At 39.8% G+C, this 13,761-nt stretch overlaps 1 protein-coding gene across 3 annotated transcripts in view; it reads left to right on the top strand.

Annotated features, from left to right (window-relative positions):
• Dus2 (dihydrouridine synthase 2) overlaps nt 1–13,761 on the top strand; it is a 106,232-nt gene that overhangs the window by 3,046 nt on the left and 89,425 nt on the right. For all 3 annotated transcript variants that reach the window (XM_048792444.1, XM_048792443.1, XM_048792445.1), the window contains one exon: nt 1,990–2,131. In XM_048792444.1, coding sequence (XP_048648401.1) covers nt 2,006–2,131 — 126 coding nt within the window. In that variant the 5' untranslated portion in view covers nt 1,990–2,005. Of the gene's footprint in view, nt 1–1,989; nt 2,132–13,761 lie in introns of those variants that run through there.

The raw sequence follows: 13,761 nt of genomic DNA, 5'->3' as shown, positions 1-13,761 counted from the left end.
TTTTTTTTTTATTTTATTTTTTTTTTAGGTGTAGATGACACAACACAATGTTTTTTTGTTTTTTTTTTATGTGGTGCTGAGGATCGAACCTGGGTCCCGCGCGTGCTAGGTGAGCATTCTGCCGCTGAGCCACAATCCCAGCCCCAAGGAGATCTTAGAGTTAAATATCAACAGTAGTTACCGCTTAAATACAGGATTTTGATTTTGTTTTTGTTCCTGTTGGCTCTTCAGAGTATTCCTAGAATGTGACCTCTTCTTACCACCTTTACTGCAGCTCCTTGGTCTGAACTTCCATTATTTCTCAAATTGATTACCGAATTGCCTTCTACTGGTCTTTCTATGATAATCCTTGTCCCCTACAGTTTGCTGTTAACACAGCAGTCAGCATGATAGGTAAGACCATGTCAGCTCATGCTACTCCTCCATTTACAACCCTTTACTGGCTCACGTACTCACTCTTATCTTCTTTCTGCTGTTATTTCACATATCTGACTTCTGTTACTATCTCTTCTCTTTCCTGTGGTCCAGTCATGTTGTCCTCCTTGCCATTCCTCCAACACATCAGACAAGGTCCTGCCTTAGGAGAAGCACTGACTGTTGCCTTTGCTATGTATTCTTCTATTAAAGACCAACTTAGCAAACTCAAATCTTTGTTTAAATCTTGTCTTCTGGGGCTAGGGGCAGTAACTCAGTGGTAGAGTACGTACTTTGCATATGTGAGGCCCAGATTTCAATCCCCAACATCCTCCATCATCCAGAAAAAAAAAATTGTCTTTTCATTGAACTTGTGTTGATTTCTGTATTTAAAACAGCAACCCAGGGGCTGGAGTTGTGGCTGAGTGGAATAGCACTTGCCTAGCATGTGTGAGGCACTGGGTTCTATCCTCAGCACCACATATAAATAAATGAGTAAAAAAGGTCCATCAACATTTAAAATAAATAAATAAATAAATAGCAACCCAATCCCACCAGGTTGGGAGGCTGAGGCAGGAGTATCGCAAATTTAGTCAGCCTCAGTGAACTAATGATGCCCTAAACAGGTAGAGAGAGAAGATGGGAGGGGAGGGGAGGGGGGATAGTAGAGGATAGGAAAGATAGCAGAATACAACAGTCACTAGTATGGCAATATGTAAAAACGTGGATGTGTAACTGATGTGATTCTGCAATCTGTGTACGGGGTAAAAATGGGAGTTCATAACCCACTTGAATCAAATGTATGAAATATGATATGTCAAGAGCTTTGTAATGTTTTGAACAGCCAATTAAAAAAATGATGCTCTAAACAACTTAGTGAGACTTTGTCTCAAAATGAAAAATAGAAAGGGGCTGAGGGTGTAGCTCAGTGATTAAGTATTTCTGGTACAATCCTCAGCAAATAAATAAATAAATAAATAAATAAATAAATAAATAAATAAATAAATAAATTTGCAACCCAGCCAAGACTGGTGGCAAGTGCTTGCAGTCCCTAGTACTTGGGAGGCTAAGGCAGGAGAATCACTTGAGTCAGGAGTTGGAGACCAGTCTGGATCATATAATGAGACCTTGTGTCAAAACAAAAACAAAGAAACAAGCTAAAAAACTAAAAATAAGTTTGCTGCACTTTAAGAAAAGCAATGTTTGCAATCCAGTCTCTGCTCCTTTCTCTTCCAGGGCCCAGCCAGTTTCCGAATCTGTCTTGTAATTATTTGCTTACTTGTTATGCTTAGTGACTTTTGCCTGTGTTCCTCCAGTAGCATGAAAACTCTGCTGAGCAAGAATTTTTGTCTATTTTGTGTTCTAATGTATTCCAAGAGACTAGGAGAGTGCCTGGCAGAGATTAAGCACTTAATGAATAGTGGTTCGATGAATGACTGAACATGCATATTTTATAAGATCAGACAAAAGGAACGCAAATGACTGTGGGTTGGAAGGAAAAAGGAAAACCTGTCCTTGCTAAGAGAAGGGACTGTTTCCACTTGAATTTCTGACCCTTATTTTCCTGTTCTTCAGGTGAAACAGAGGAGGAATGATTGTGAATAGTGTCTCTCTGTGCTACCACAACAAATTCATCTTAGCCCCTATGGTTCGGGTTGGCACTCTCCCAATGCGGCTGCTGGCCCTGGATTATGGAGCTGACATTGTTTACTGTGAGGTAAGTGCTCCTGGTTTTCTGGGAGGGCTTTCCCACAAGTGCAGCCTCCTCATTTGGATGTGGGAGTGGTCAGGAGTGGGGGAGGCAGGATGGGAACTCCCCACACAGGTGTTTGTTGAAGGTGGGAGGGGAGCAACAGGCAGGCACTGATATCAGAGTTCTGTGGGCCCTGCTGAGGGCCAGCATCCTGGGCAGCACAGAGGCATTAGGGTTGCTGAGATGAGTAGATGAGCATCAAGTTGGGGAAGTGCCGTGGCCCCTGTAGGAGCTAACATACATTCAGTACATCAGTAAATGGACTCAGAGGTTAGGAAGAAGAGGAAAAGGACCAGAATCAGGCTAATGAAGCTGGATGAGGTTGGTTTTGGGTTGCCATAGGATTTTCTGGTGGTGATAGCTGGTGGGCCAGTAGATACACTTGCAGACTGCTCTGGAGAAAAGTAGGGCTTCAGACCCAGGTTCAAAAACATCTGTCAGGAAAAATAGAATTAAAGGAGTAGCTGATGTTGGATGATGAAGGAATGTGAGCAGTGGTTCTCTCTCTTTTTTACTAGGGATTGAACACAGGGCCTTGTGCATGCAAGGCAAATACTTTACCAACTGAGCTACATCTCCAGCCCTGGAGAGCTTTTCTTTTCAATATTTTTTAGTTGTAGTATTTTTTTTTTTTAGTTGTAGATTAGTTGGACACAATATCTTTATTTTATTTATTTAGTTTTATGTGGTGCTGAGAATTGAACCCAGTGCCTCACACGTACTAGTTGAGCACTCTACCACTGAGCCACAGCGTCACCCCTGGAGAGCTTTTCTTAATCTTCATATGTTTTCCTAATGAGTGAAAAGTTTAGGAGACTGTCTAGGTACTTTTGATTTTTTTTTCTGTGCTAGAGATGACACCCGAAGTTCTGTGCATGCTAGTGCTCCATTGCTGAGCTACACCCCCATCTGAGATCCTTTCATCTTTAACAGCCATTGGGAGTAGGGGTAGGATGACTATGGCTATAAAAGGCAATGGGGGTGTGCTGAGCCACAACCTCAACGGTAGGGCGCTCGCCTAGCATATGCAAGGTGCTGTGTTCGATCCTCAGCACCACATAAAAATAAATAAAAATAAAGGTAGTGTGGGGCTGGGGATGTGGCTCAAGTGGTAGCGCACTCGCCTGGCATGCGTGCAGCCCAGGTTCAATCCTCAGCACCACATACAAAGATGTTGTGTCTGCCGAAAACTAAAAAAATAAATAAATATTAAAACTCTCTCTCTCCTTTAAAAAAAAAATAAAATAAAATAAAGGTAGTGTGTCCAACTCCGACTAAAAAAAAAAAAAAAATATATATATATATATATATATATATTTATTTAAAAAAAGGCAATAGGAAGAATCTTTGTAGTGATGGGATCATTCTGTGTCAGTGTCAGTGGTTAGTGTCCTGATTGTGATTTTGTATTATTGTTAAGATGTTGCCATTGGGGAAACTGGGTAAAGGGTTCTTAGGTCTAGGATCTCTCTCACATCCTTACAGCTGCATGTGAATCCACAGTTACTCTAAGATAAAATGTGTAGAGATTAGGGAAGGACTGTGAGTGGACTTGGGGAAACACCCTAAGTCCTGGGTAGGAGTGTTTGGGAACAGGAATCAATGTGAGAAGTAAAAATGTGAGAAAATAGGCAAATTAAAAAGAGTTTACTGTAAGAGAAGGCCAAACTCAGGTCTGTAAACAATGTCAGATGGTACAGAGAGATCCAATTGCACGAAGACTGGTGGTGGTATATATGAGAATGAGGTGACTGGGGACAGGTTAGGAGTTAGAGACTTAAGGATGAATAGTAAACAAGGAATCAGAAAAAGGACTGCCGGCTACTACTTCAGGGATTTAAGAGGTTAAGCGTAGAACAAGTATAGGCAGATGGCTTGAGGTGAAGGAAGTAGAGTGAAGTGAGATATTTATATAAGAGTTGCATGTTTGAGTAATAAAAAGAAGGAAGGATTTAGAAGTGAGGTGGGTACCAGAGGTGATGGGTAAGGCCAGTGGTTGAGTGGAGTCGATTTCTTTTTTTTTTCTTCTGGAGGGGACAGGATTTTTTAATAATATCTTTATTTGTTTATTTATTTTTATGTGATGCTGAGAATTGAACCCAGTGCCTCACACATGCAAGGCAAACACTCTACCACTGAGATATAGCCCCAGCTCAGGGACAGGATTTTTTTTTTAATATTTCTTTTTTAGTTTTTTTTTTAGGTGGACACAATATCTTTATTTTTATGAGGTGCTGAGGATCAAACCCAGTGCCTCACGCATGCCAGGCGAGCGTGCTACCACTTGAGTCACATCCCAAACCAGGGACAGGATTTTTTATTGTTATTTTTTGGCAGTGCTGAGGGTGAAACCCAGGACCTTACATAGCTAGGCAGGTACTCTGGAACTGAACTATATCCTCAGCCTAGGACACAGAAATTTTTTTGTGTTGTTAAATTTGTTCTTTTTTGTTATAGATAACAGGAGAATGTATTTTTGTATAATATACATACATGGAGTATAACTTATTCTAATTAGGATCCTATTCTTGTGGTTGCATATGATGTGGAGTTACCATGGTCTTATATTCAATACAAGGCTAGGAAAGTTATGTCTGATTAATTCTACCATCCCCCCCCACCCTGCCTTCCCTTTGTTTCCCTTTGTCTAATCCAATGGATTTATATTCTCCCCCCCCCACCCCCTCTGCTGCCTTCCACTGTTGCTGGTTAGCATCCACATATGTGAGAAAACATTTGGCTTTTGGTGTTTTGGGATTGGCTTATTTCACTTAGCATGATATTCTCCTGTTCCATCCATTTACCAGCAAATGCCATAATTTCATTATTCTTTATGGTTGAGTAATATTCCATTATGTGTACATACCACATTTTCGAAGGACACCCAGGTGGGTTCAGTAGCTTAGCTATTTGTGATTTGAGCTGCTTAAACATTGATGTGGCTGTGTCACTATAGTATGCTGATTTTTTAAGATGTTTATTTATCTCCATTTATTTTATTACCAAGTGCCTCACACATGCTAGGCAAGTGCTCTATCACAGAGCCACAACCCCAGCCCCTAGTATGCTGATTTTAAGTCCTTTAGGTATAGACTGAGGAGTGGGATGACTGGGTCAATTGGTGGTTCCATCCAAGATTTCTAAGGAATCTCCATACTGCTTTCTATGGTGGTTGCACCAATTTGTAGTCCCACCACCAATATATGTGAGTACCTTTCTCCCTACATTCTTGCCTTCATTTATTGTTACTTGTATTCTTTATAATTGCCATTCTGACTGGAGTGAGATGTAATCTCTCTGTAGTTTTAATTTGCATTTCTCAATTTTGCTAGGCATGTTGAATATATTTCCATATATTTGACAATTTGTTTTTCTTCTTTTCTGAAGTACCTGTTCAGTTCCTTTGCCCATGTACTGATTGGGTTATTTGTTTTTGTGGTGTTACGTTTTTTTGAGTTCTTTGAATAATCTGGAGATTCATGCTCTATCTGTGATACGAGTGATAAAGATTTTCACCCTTTCTGAAGGTTCTCTGTTCATGTTCTTGATTATTTCCTTTACAGTGAAACTTTTTAGTTTTATACCATCCTTTCTGTTGATTCTTGATTGTACTTCAGGGGTCTTGTTGAGGAAGTCGTTTCCTAAGCTAACATGATATGGGATTGGGCCTAGTTTTCCTTCTAGTAGGTGCAGGGTCTCTGGTCTAATTCCTAGGTACTTGATCCACTTTGAGTTGATTTTTTGTGCACTGTGAGAGATAGGGGTTCAATTTCATTCCAGTACATTTGTATTTCCAGTTTTCTCGGCACCGTTTGTTGAAGAGCCTATCTTTTCTCCAAGGTATGATTATGGTGCCTTTGACTACTACGAGGTAACTATGTGTTTTCTATTCCATTGATTTCATTGGTCTTCATGTCTGATTTTAGGGCATAGGAGTCTTTTGTGTGTGTGTGTGTGTGGTGCTGGGGATTTAACCCAATACATGCAAGGCAAGCACTCTAAACTGAGCTATATCCCCAGCCCATAGGATTCTTTTTTAAAAAATATTTATTCTTAAGTTTTAGGTGGACACAATATCTTTATCTTACATTTATGTGGTGCTGAGGATTGAACCCAGTGCCTCATGCATGCTAGGTGAGCACTCTACCACTGAGCCACAACCCTAGTTCCCCAAAGGATTCTTGATGAGGTGGTGGGTCCTGCCCTTGTCTGAGATGGGCCAAGGAGATGAGGGGGAAAGTGATGAAATAGGAGGGAAGCCAAGGGTTTGTATAATGAGACTTGTAGGAAGGCAGTCTTTTGTTGGAAATGGGGGTGGAAAGAAGGGTTTGAGGGCCTGGGGTTGTGGCTCAGTGGTAGAATGCTTGCCTCTCATGTATGGGGCACAGGGTTCAATACTTTTTTTTTTTTAAAGAGAGAGAGAGAGAGAGAATTTTTTAATATTTATTTTTTAGTTTTCGGCGGACACAACATCTTGTTTTTTCGTATGTGGTGCTGAGGATCGAATCCAGGCCGCACACATGCCAGGTGAGTGTGCTACTGCGTGAGCCACATCCCCAGCCCTGGGTTCAATTCTTAACATCACATAAAAAAATAAAGGTATTGTGTCCATACAACTAAAAATTTTTAAAAAGGGAAGAGTTTGGTTTGTAGGGATTTGACTAATGTAAGAAGTTGTGTTTTTGTTCACATGGGGTCTAAAAACCTAAATATTTGCCTGGCAGCTATGCATGCTATGTAGTGCTAACTTGCAGCCTTATGGGAAGGAGATGTGAGTTGCCTAGTGGGGATTGGGATGCTGGTACTTGCAGCAGGTCAGGGGCTGAGATTTCTAGGGCTCTGACAAGATGATGTGAGAGGGAGGGTTGGAGGAATGGAGCACATGTTCTCCAGAGGTTTTAGGTGGGAGGCAAAAAGGGAGATTTCTTAGTTCAGGATAACAAAGGCCTAAGCATGTTCTGGGGCAAAGTTCTAGAGGTAGTTAAAATTGACAAAAAGGCAATAGTGCCTACATTAACATATTCATCCACCTTGGGCTTTAGTTTTCGTGAGCCCCAGAAAATGGACTTGATTTCTCTGAGAGTGATGGACAGTATAATACGAGAAGGAAGGGTCAGTGTCTCTCATATAGCCGTGCCCATAGGCAGCTATGCTTCATTGACAGCCCTGGACCATCAGTTTGTGCCAGTGGGGGGTCACGAAAGGGAAGCTGGGCAATAGAAGCAGAGCTGCCACTGAAATCAGAACTATGTTGTGAGGATCCAGATCCTTCGTGGCTAATTCTTTAGAATTCTTAGGGTTGTTTTCAAGCCCTTTAGAAGTTAAGAGCTCAGGATTTATGTGATGACTTTAATATGTGGCCCTTCTAATTGGGCAAAGTTGGTTTTCCTAATCAATGTGACCAGTTCTTATTTTCAGGGTCCTACTCAAGTTTGGAGCTGAGGAAATCTAATTTAAACACATTAATTTTGTTTTATGTACTTCACTGTGAGAGAGTTGGAATAGCCTCTGAACCAACAAGGGGTCTCTGAATAGAGAAGATCTAATCCTGCCAGGCGCTATGGTGCATGCCTATAATCCCAGCAGCTCAGGAGGCTGAGATTGGAGGATTGTGGGTGCAAGGACAGCCTCAGAAATTTAGCAAGCCCCTAAGCAACTCAGTGATACCCTGTCTCTAAATAAAATATAAAAAATGGGTGGGAGATGTGGCTCAGTGGTAAAGGGCCTGTGGGTTCAATCTCTGGTATCAAAAAACAATACCACCACCACCAACAAAAAATAACCTAGTTCTTCCACGGAGTCCTAACTCTTACGGAGAGAAGATGATAGGCAGTTAGGCTCCTATTTGCCTTAGGTATTTGGCTGGGAACTGGGTCTTGAGACCTGGTTATGGCATAATGTGGTGCCTGGTGCCTCCTGGTGGTTCCAAAAGTTGCTCTGCAGGCCAACTATCTGCTGCTTGTGTGTTCTTTCTGGGAGAACCAGATAGAGACTCAAGTGTGGGATTAGCTAACTAACTAGTCCACCTACCTGGTATAGAACTTAGGGGTAGAGCAGGCATGCAGGCACTTCCTTAACCCATAGAGTCCTGAGCACCTGGAAGATGAGTCTTGTTAGAAAAGAAAAGTTGAAAGAGCAGTAGTCCTTCTTCCCTAGGGTCTGCACTGTAAATTTTCCAGGAATTCCCCAGAGGTTGCATTTCTATTCCTTTTTATAATAACATGGGACTCCAGTTGCAGGAACTGAGAAGACAGAAGTTAGTGTTAAACCTTTTAATAAGTGGGATCAAGAGAGAAGGCAGTGTGTTTTTAATAGGTACCAGGGTGATTAAAAAGAAAAAAAAACTTTCCTCCCTTGTGGTAGAGTGCTTGTTATCATTTGGAAGGCCCTGGGTTAATCCCCAGCATTGCAAAAAAGAAAAAAGTATTTTTCTGTGCTGGGAGTATTGCTCAGTGGAAGGACAACTAGATCTAGCATGTGTATGAGGCCCTGGATTCAATCCTAGCACTGAAGATTTAAAAAATTTTTTTCTTATTGAGGAAAAACACATAAAATGTATAAATTTTAACCATTTTTAAGTGAACAGTAGTATTAGTATATTCACATTGTTGTGAAATAAATCGCCAGAACTTTTTCATTTGCAAAATTGAAACTCTATACCCATTAAACAGCACCTTCCTCTTCTCCTCTTCCTAGCTGCTGGTCACCACCTTTCTGTTTAGAAAGTAAACTATTTGGATGAATGTTCTGTAAGTGTTTGATGGGCTTATTTTGTTTTAATTTGTAGCTACTGGAGATTGAATCCAGGAGTGCTTCACCACTAAGCTATATTCCAACCCCTTAATTTTTATTTTTTTAATTTTGAGACAGGGTCTCACTAAGTTGCTTAGGGTTTCATTAAGTTGCTGAGGCTGGCCTTGAATCTGTGATCCTCCTGCATCAGGCTCCTATGTTGGCAGTGATTACAGGTATATGCCACCAGGCCCAACATTGATGGGTTTATTTTAATTAGCATAATGTCCTAAAAGATCATTCATGTTATAGCCTGTGACAGGATTTTCTTCTTTTATGGCTGAATAATATTTCATTATATGTGTCTGCCACATTTGTTTATCCACTTTCTCATCGATAGACATTTGGGTTGCTTCTGCCTCTTGTGATTTGTGAATAGGGCAGCCATGAACAAGCTTGTACAAGGATTCTTGGAGACTCTGCTTTCAATTCTTTTAAATTTGTACCCAGGAGTGCAATTGTGGGATTGTATGGTAGTTATTTTTTTAATATTTGGAGGAATGTTTTTATCATTTTCCATAATGACTGCACCCTTTTGTAACATTCCCATCAACAATGCACAAGGATTTCAGTTTCTCCACATCCTCAAAAACACATTATGATTTTCTTTTTAAAATAGTAGCCATCCTAATGATATCATTATTTATCTGGAAATGTCATTATTAATCTTTCTATTTTTTTTTTGTGTGTGGTAGTAGGGATTGAACTAAGGGATGCTCTACCACTGTGCTATATCCCTAGTACTTTTTATTTTTTTATTTTGAGACAGGGTGAGTCCAGCCCTGGCCCAGGAGGTTCAAGTGTATGCCCATTAGGCTCAAGGGATACTACTACTACCCCTGCCCAGGTTCCTGCCTGGCTGCATAATGTAATTGTGTGGATCATGTGCTCCCTTGAGAGCAGTCATTGCTCTTCATCTAAAGCCTGAAATTAAGCAGGCTAAGAATGTCTTGGTGACATAGAAATGACCATGTCTTGGGGCTGGGGTTGTGGCTCAGTAGTAGAGCACTTGCTGTGCATATGTGAGGCACTGGGTTTGATCCTCAGCACCACATAAAAATAAATAAAGATTTTGTGTCCATCTACAACTAAAAATATATTAAAAAGAAATGACCATGTTTCAGATACGGAAGGGACCCTAGGATCCTTGGAGTCAGGATGGCTTCAGTGCTTGGCCTAGCTGTGACTTGAGCAAGTTATGTGACTTCTTGCCATCACAATTTCTTATCAGTCAAATGAAAATTATGAGCCTTAATTTACTTAAATTGCACAGTTAAAGTGAAGACAAAATAAGATAAGGAACAGTAAGTAGTTTGTACACCTTAAGCCCTGTGCAAATGGAACTGCTTATGGTGAACTGAGGTTTTTCTTCTAGTTTATTGATGAGGCTGATTTTGCTTTGATTAGAGTTGTGGTAATCTTTGAGGTTTCTGATACATATGTATGTACATATGCATATATATATATATATATATATATATATATATATATAAAATCTTGATATTTCACAAAAAGTCATGACTCGATTTTGTCAAATTCTCTTTTATTTACATTTTTATATATTATGAAAAATTCAATATTATGAATCCATAAAACCTAGAAAATGAAAATCCTCCATAATCTCATACTTAAAGAATTAATCAAGATGGGTAACAGTGGCATGTCTGTAATCCCAGTGACTCAGGAGGCTGAGGCAGGAGGCTACCCTCAGCAACTTAGCAAGACTTGTCTCAAAATTAAAAATAAAGAGGCCTAGGGATGTAGCTCATTGGAAAATTACCCCCTAGTTTGAATCTCCAGTACCAAAAAGAAAGGTTAATTATAGGGTTTTGCATGTAGCTCAGTGGTAGAAACTTCCCCAGCATTCATGAGATTTTGGGGTCATTCCCATGTACCACCACAACAACAAAAGAATTAAGCATAAAGGGGAATAATGTGGGTTTTCCTACATGTATGCTATGAATACTGTAATATACATAAATATGACTTGTTTATGTCTATGGCCCCTTTCCATGGGATCCTGTCACACATACTGCTTTGCCACTTACTTTTCTATTTGGACAGTTTTGCCTATTGCATACATTAGAATTGCTTTCTCTAGCGCCTTTATTGGGGTTTCAGTATTTTTTCTGTTATCGATAAATGTCATTTTAAGCACATCCAAGTTTTTGTGGTTCTCTTACACTTCTTCCTGCCAGTGTTGAGACCGGTGGACACAACATCTTTGATGTTGTGCTGAGGATCGAACCTGGGCCGCATACATGCCAGGCGAGTGTGCTATACCGCTTGAGCCACATCCCCAGCCCCATGTATTATCTTTTTATTAGAGTAGTCATCTTCAAAAGTTAATCATGGTAGTAGCTTCATTAAGAAGGAAAGTAATGACATGACAGGCAAGTTATGTTCTATTAAGTTGTTAATATTCTATTAAGTTGCTGAAAACACTAAAATCAGTTCATGACTACTGAACCAAATGACCCTAGGGGAAATACAGGATTAGGATTTTGCTAGCCTGTTGTCATATTTTCATTATCTGATCAGCACCTAAACTTATTTTACGTGTGTTTCTGTTCAAAGACATGTTATTTATTTATTTAGGCACTAGGGATCAAACCCAGTGCCTTGTGTATACTAAGCATGAGATTGACTGTGTCGCTATACTGGCAGCTCTAGCAAATATACCATTAATTCGTTAATTTGAACTCAAGAGCCAGTGACACTATATTGTCATGCCTACCCAATGTTTATCGAACAAAAATGTTTTGTCCTTTAGGTTCATCACACCCTTCTTGTGCTTAAGAGCACTAGATAGAACTTCAGTACTATGGCTCCAAGCAGAGCCATTTTTTTTTTTTTTTAAATATTTATTTATTTATTTTTAGTTCTCGGCGGACACAACATCTCTGTTTATATGTGGTGCTGAGGGTCGAACGAACCCGGGCCACACGCATGCCAGGCGAGCGCGCTACCGCTTGAGCCACATCCCCAGCCCTAAGCAGAGCCATTTTAAACAGTGAGATCTCTAACAGAAAGCACAAAAATACAAAAAAAGAAGGACTAAATATGCCATAAAAAGGACATGATTTTACAGTAATAAGAGCTCAAACAAGGGGATGGGTGGCACCTTTTTTGACCTCAACAAGAGATGTGTATGTCAGATGACTCAAATTTGTTGTTATTTAGCATAGATCTCTGAGTGACTGAAAACACATGTATTGATTTAGGGTTATAAATCAATTTTACTGAATAGATGCGTTTAAAAATGTGCAACTTCAGATAATAGTGAAGATTGACTGAAACAGGGTATTCCTCCACTCCAGTTTACTGACACACTCTAAGTAATTAAGAAATTATTACTTGCATGTCATGTGTAACTAATTAGAACAAATTAAAAATTTCTTTTAAAATGAAATGATCACTCGCTATATGTACCTCAAAGGGCCATCTTTTGGTACAGTTTGGACCAATATTGAAACACAAAGTTCAATGTATGTACTTTTTTCCAGTATTTAAAAAAATCATAAAGTACTAGTAATCACGCAGAAAAAGTGCATAAAACCCAAACATGCAGTTTAACAAATAATTATATAGTGAATCATCCATTACCTGGGTCGTGAGATGGACCATCATCAGCACCTTAGATGCCTCTCAGTGCATAATTATTTTGTAGGAAACATCTATGATTCCTTTTTATCTCAAGATTATACTTGACTGTGTTCACTGCCAGGGCTTAGGCAAGTCTGAACTTGCATTCCATGTGTTTGTGTTTTCTTGCAGAGGTGCTCAGAACAGTGGATTTTGTGGCCCCTGATGACCAAGTCATCTTCTGCACCTATGAAAGAGAACAGAACAGGGTGGTCTTCCAGATGATAGGAGACCCTAATGTCAAGGGTCCTCCTAAGTCTTCCTGTCTCCTGGATTTCATTACTTGGGTCTTGTGCTGGTCACTATTGAGTGCCTGAGCTACTTTGCACAGCAGGGACTTCCTGAAGACTTGACCATTTTTCAAAGGGTCATTCCTGAGTGCTTACAGTATTGGAGACAGATATGGAAATCAAGCTGTCACAGTCTGTTACATGTCTCCAGTCTCAGATTTAATTTACTTAATTAAAGGGATTTTTTGTTTGGCATGACTTCTATATTTGTTTTTTTCATTCATAGCACTGATTATTCATGTTATAGTGTTTGCTTTTGTGTAGACTATATTTAATTCCTATCAAAGGAATTAGATTCCTTAATAGTAGTTAAACTACTTAATTTTTTATTTGTTTTTGTGTTTGCTTTTTGGTAGCAGGGATTGAACTCAAGTGTACTCAATCCCTGAGGCACATCCCCAGCCCTTTTTATTTTGTATTTTGAGACAGGGTCTCAAAAAAAAAAAAAAAAAAAAACTAAGTTTCTTTGAGCTTCGCTAAGTTGCTGAGGCTGGCTTCAAGGTTGTGATCTTTCTTTCTCAGCCTCCTGAGCCCCTGGGGTTATTACAGGTGTACACCACTGCACCCAGGTAGTTAAACTTTATGTTAGAGTTTTAAGGACTCTATCACTCTTTTCTCTTGTTCTGGACATTTCTAGGTGCTTTTTTAGAAATCTTGAGTGCTTTTTTTTTTTTTAAAGAGATCGTGGTGCTTTTTTACAAAGTGTGTAGACATTTTGTCTTTCCTCTGGAACTCTGTTCAGATGAGGTCTGTCATTGAGGGTGGTGTGTTTTATGGACTCAGAGACACAGTGAGAGGTTCATGAGCACTGACCCATGCATGCTTTTGAGTCTACCATCTTCTTTCAGTTTAAATGATCATTGCCTT

This window comes from Marmota marmota, unplaced genomic scaffold (genome assembly GCF_001458135.2).
Source record: "Marmota marmota marmota unplaced genomic scaffold, marMar, whole genome shotgun sequence".
Lineage (NCBI taxonomy): Eukaryota > Metazoa > Chordata > Mammalia > Rodentia > Sciuridae > Marmota > Marmota marmota.
The sequence above is the reverse complement of the archived record's forward strand: the minus strand, read 5'-3'. Positions and strand labels throughout refer to the sequence as shown.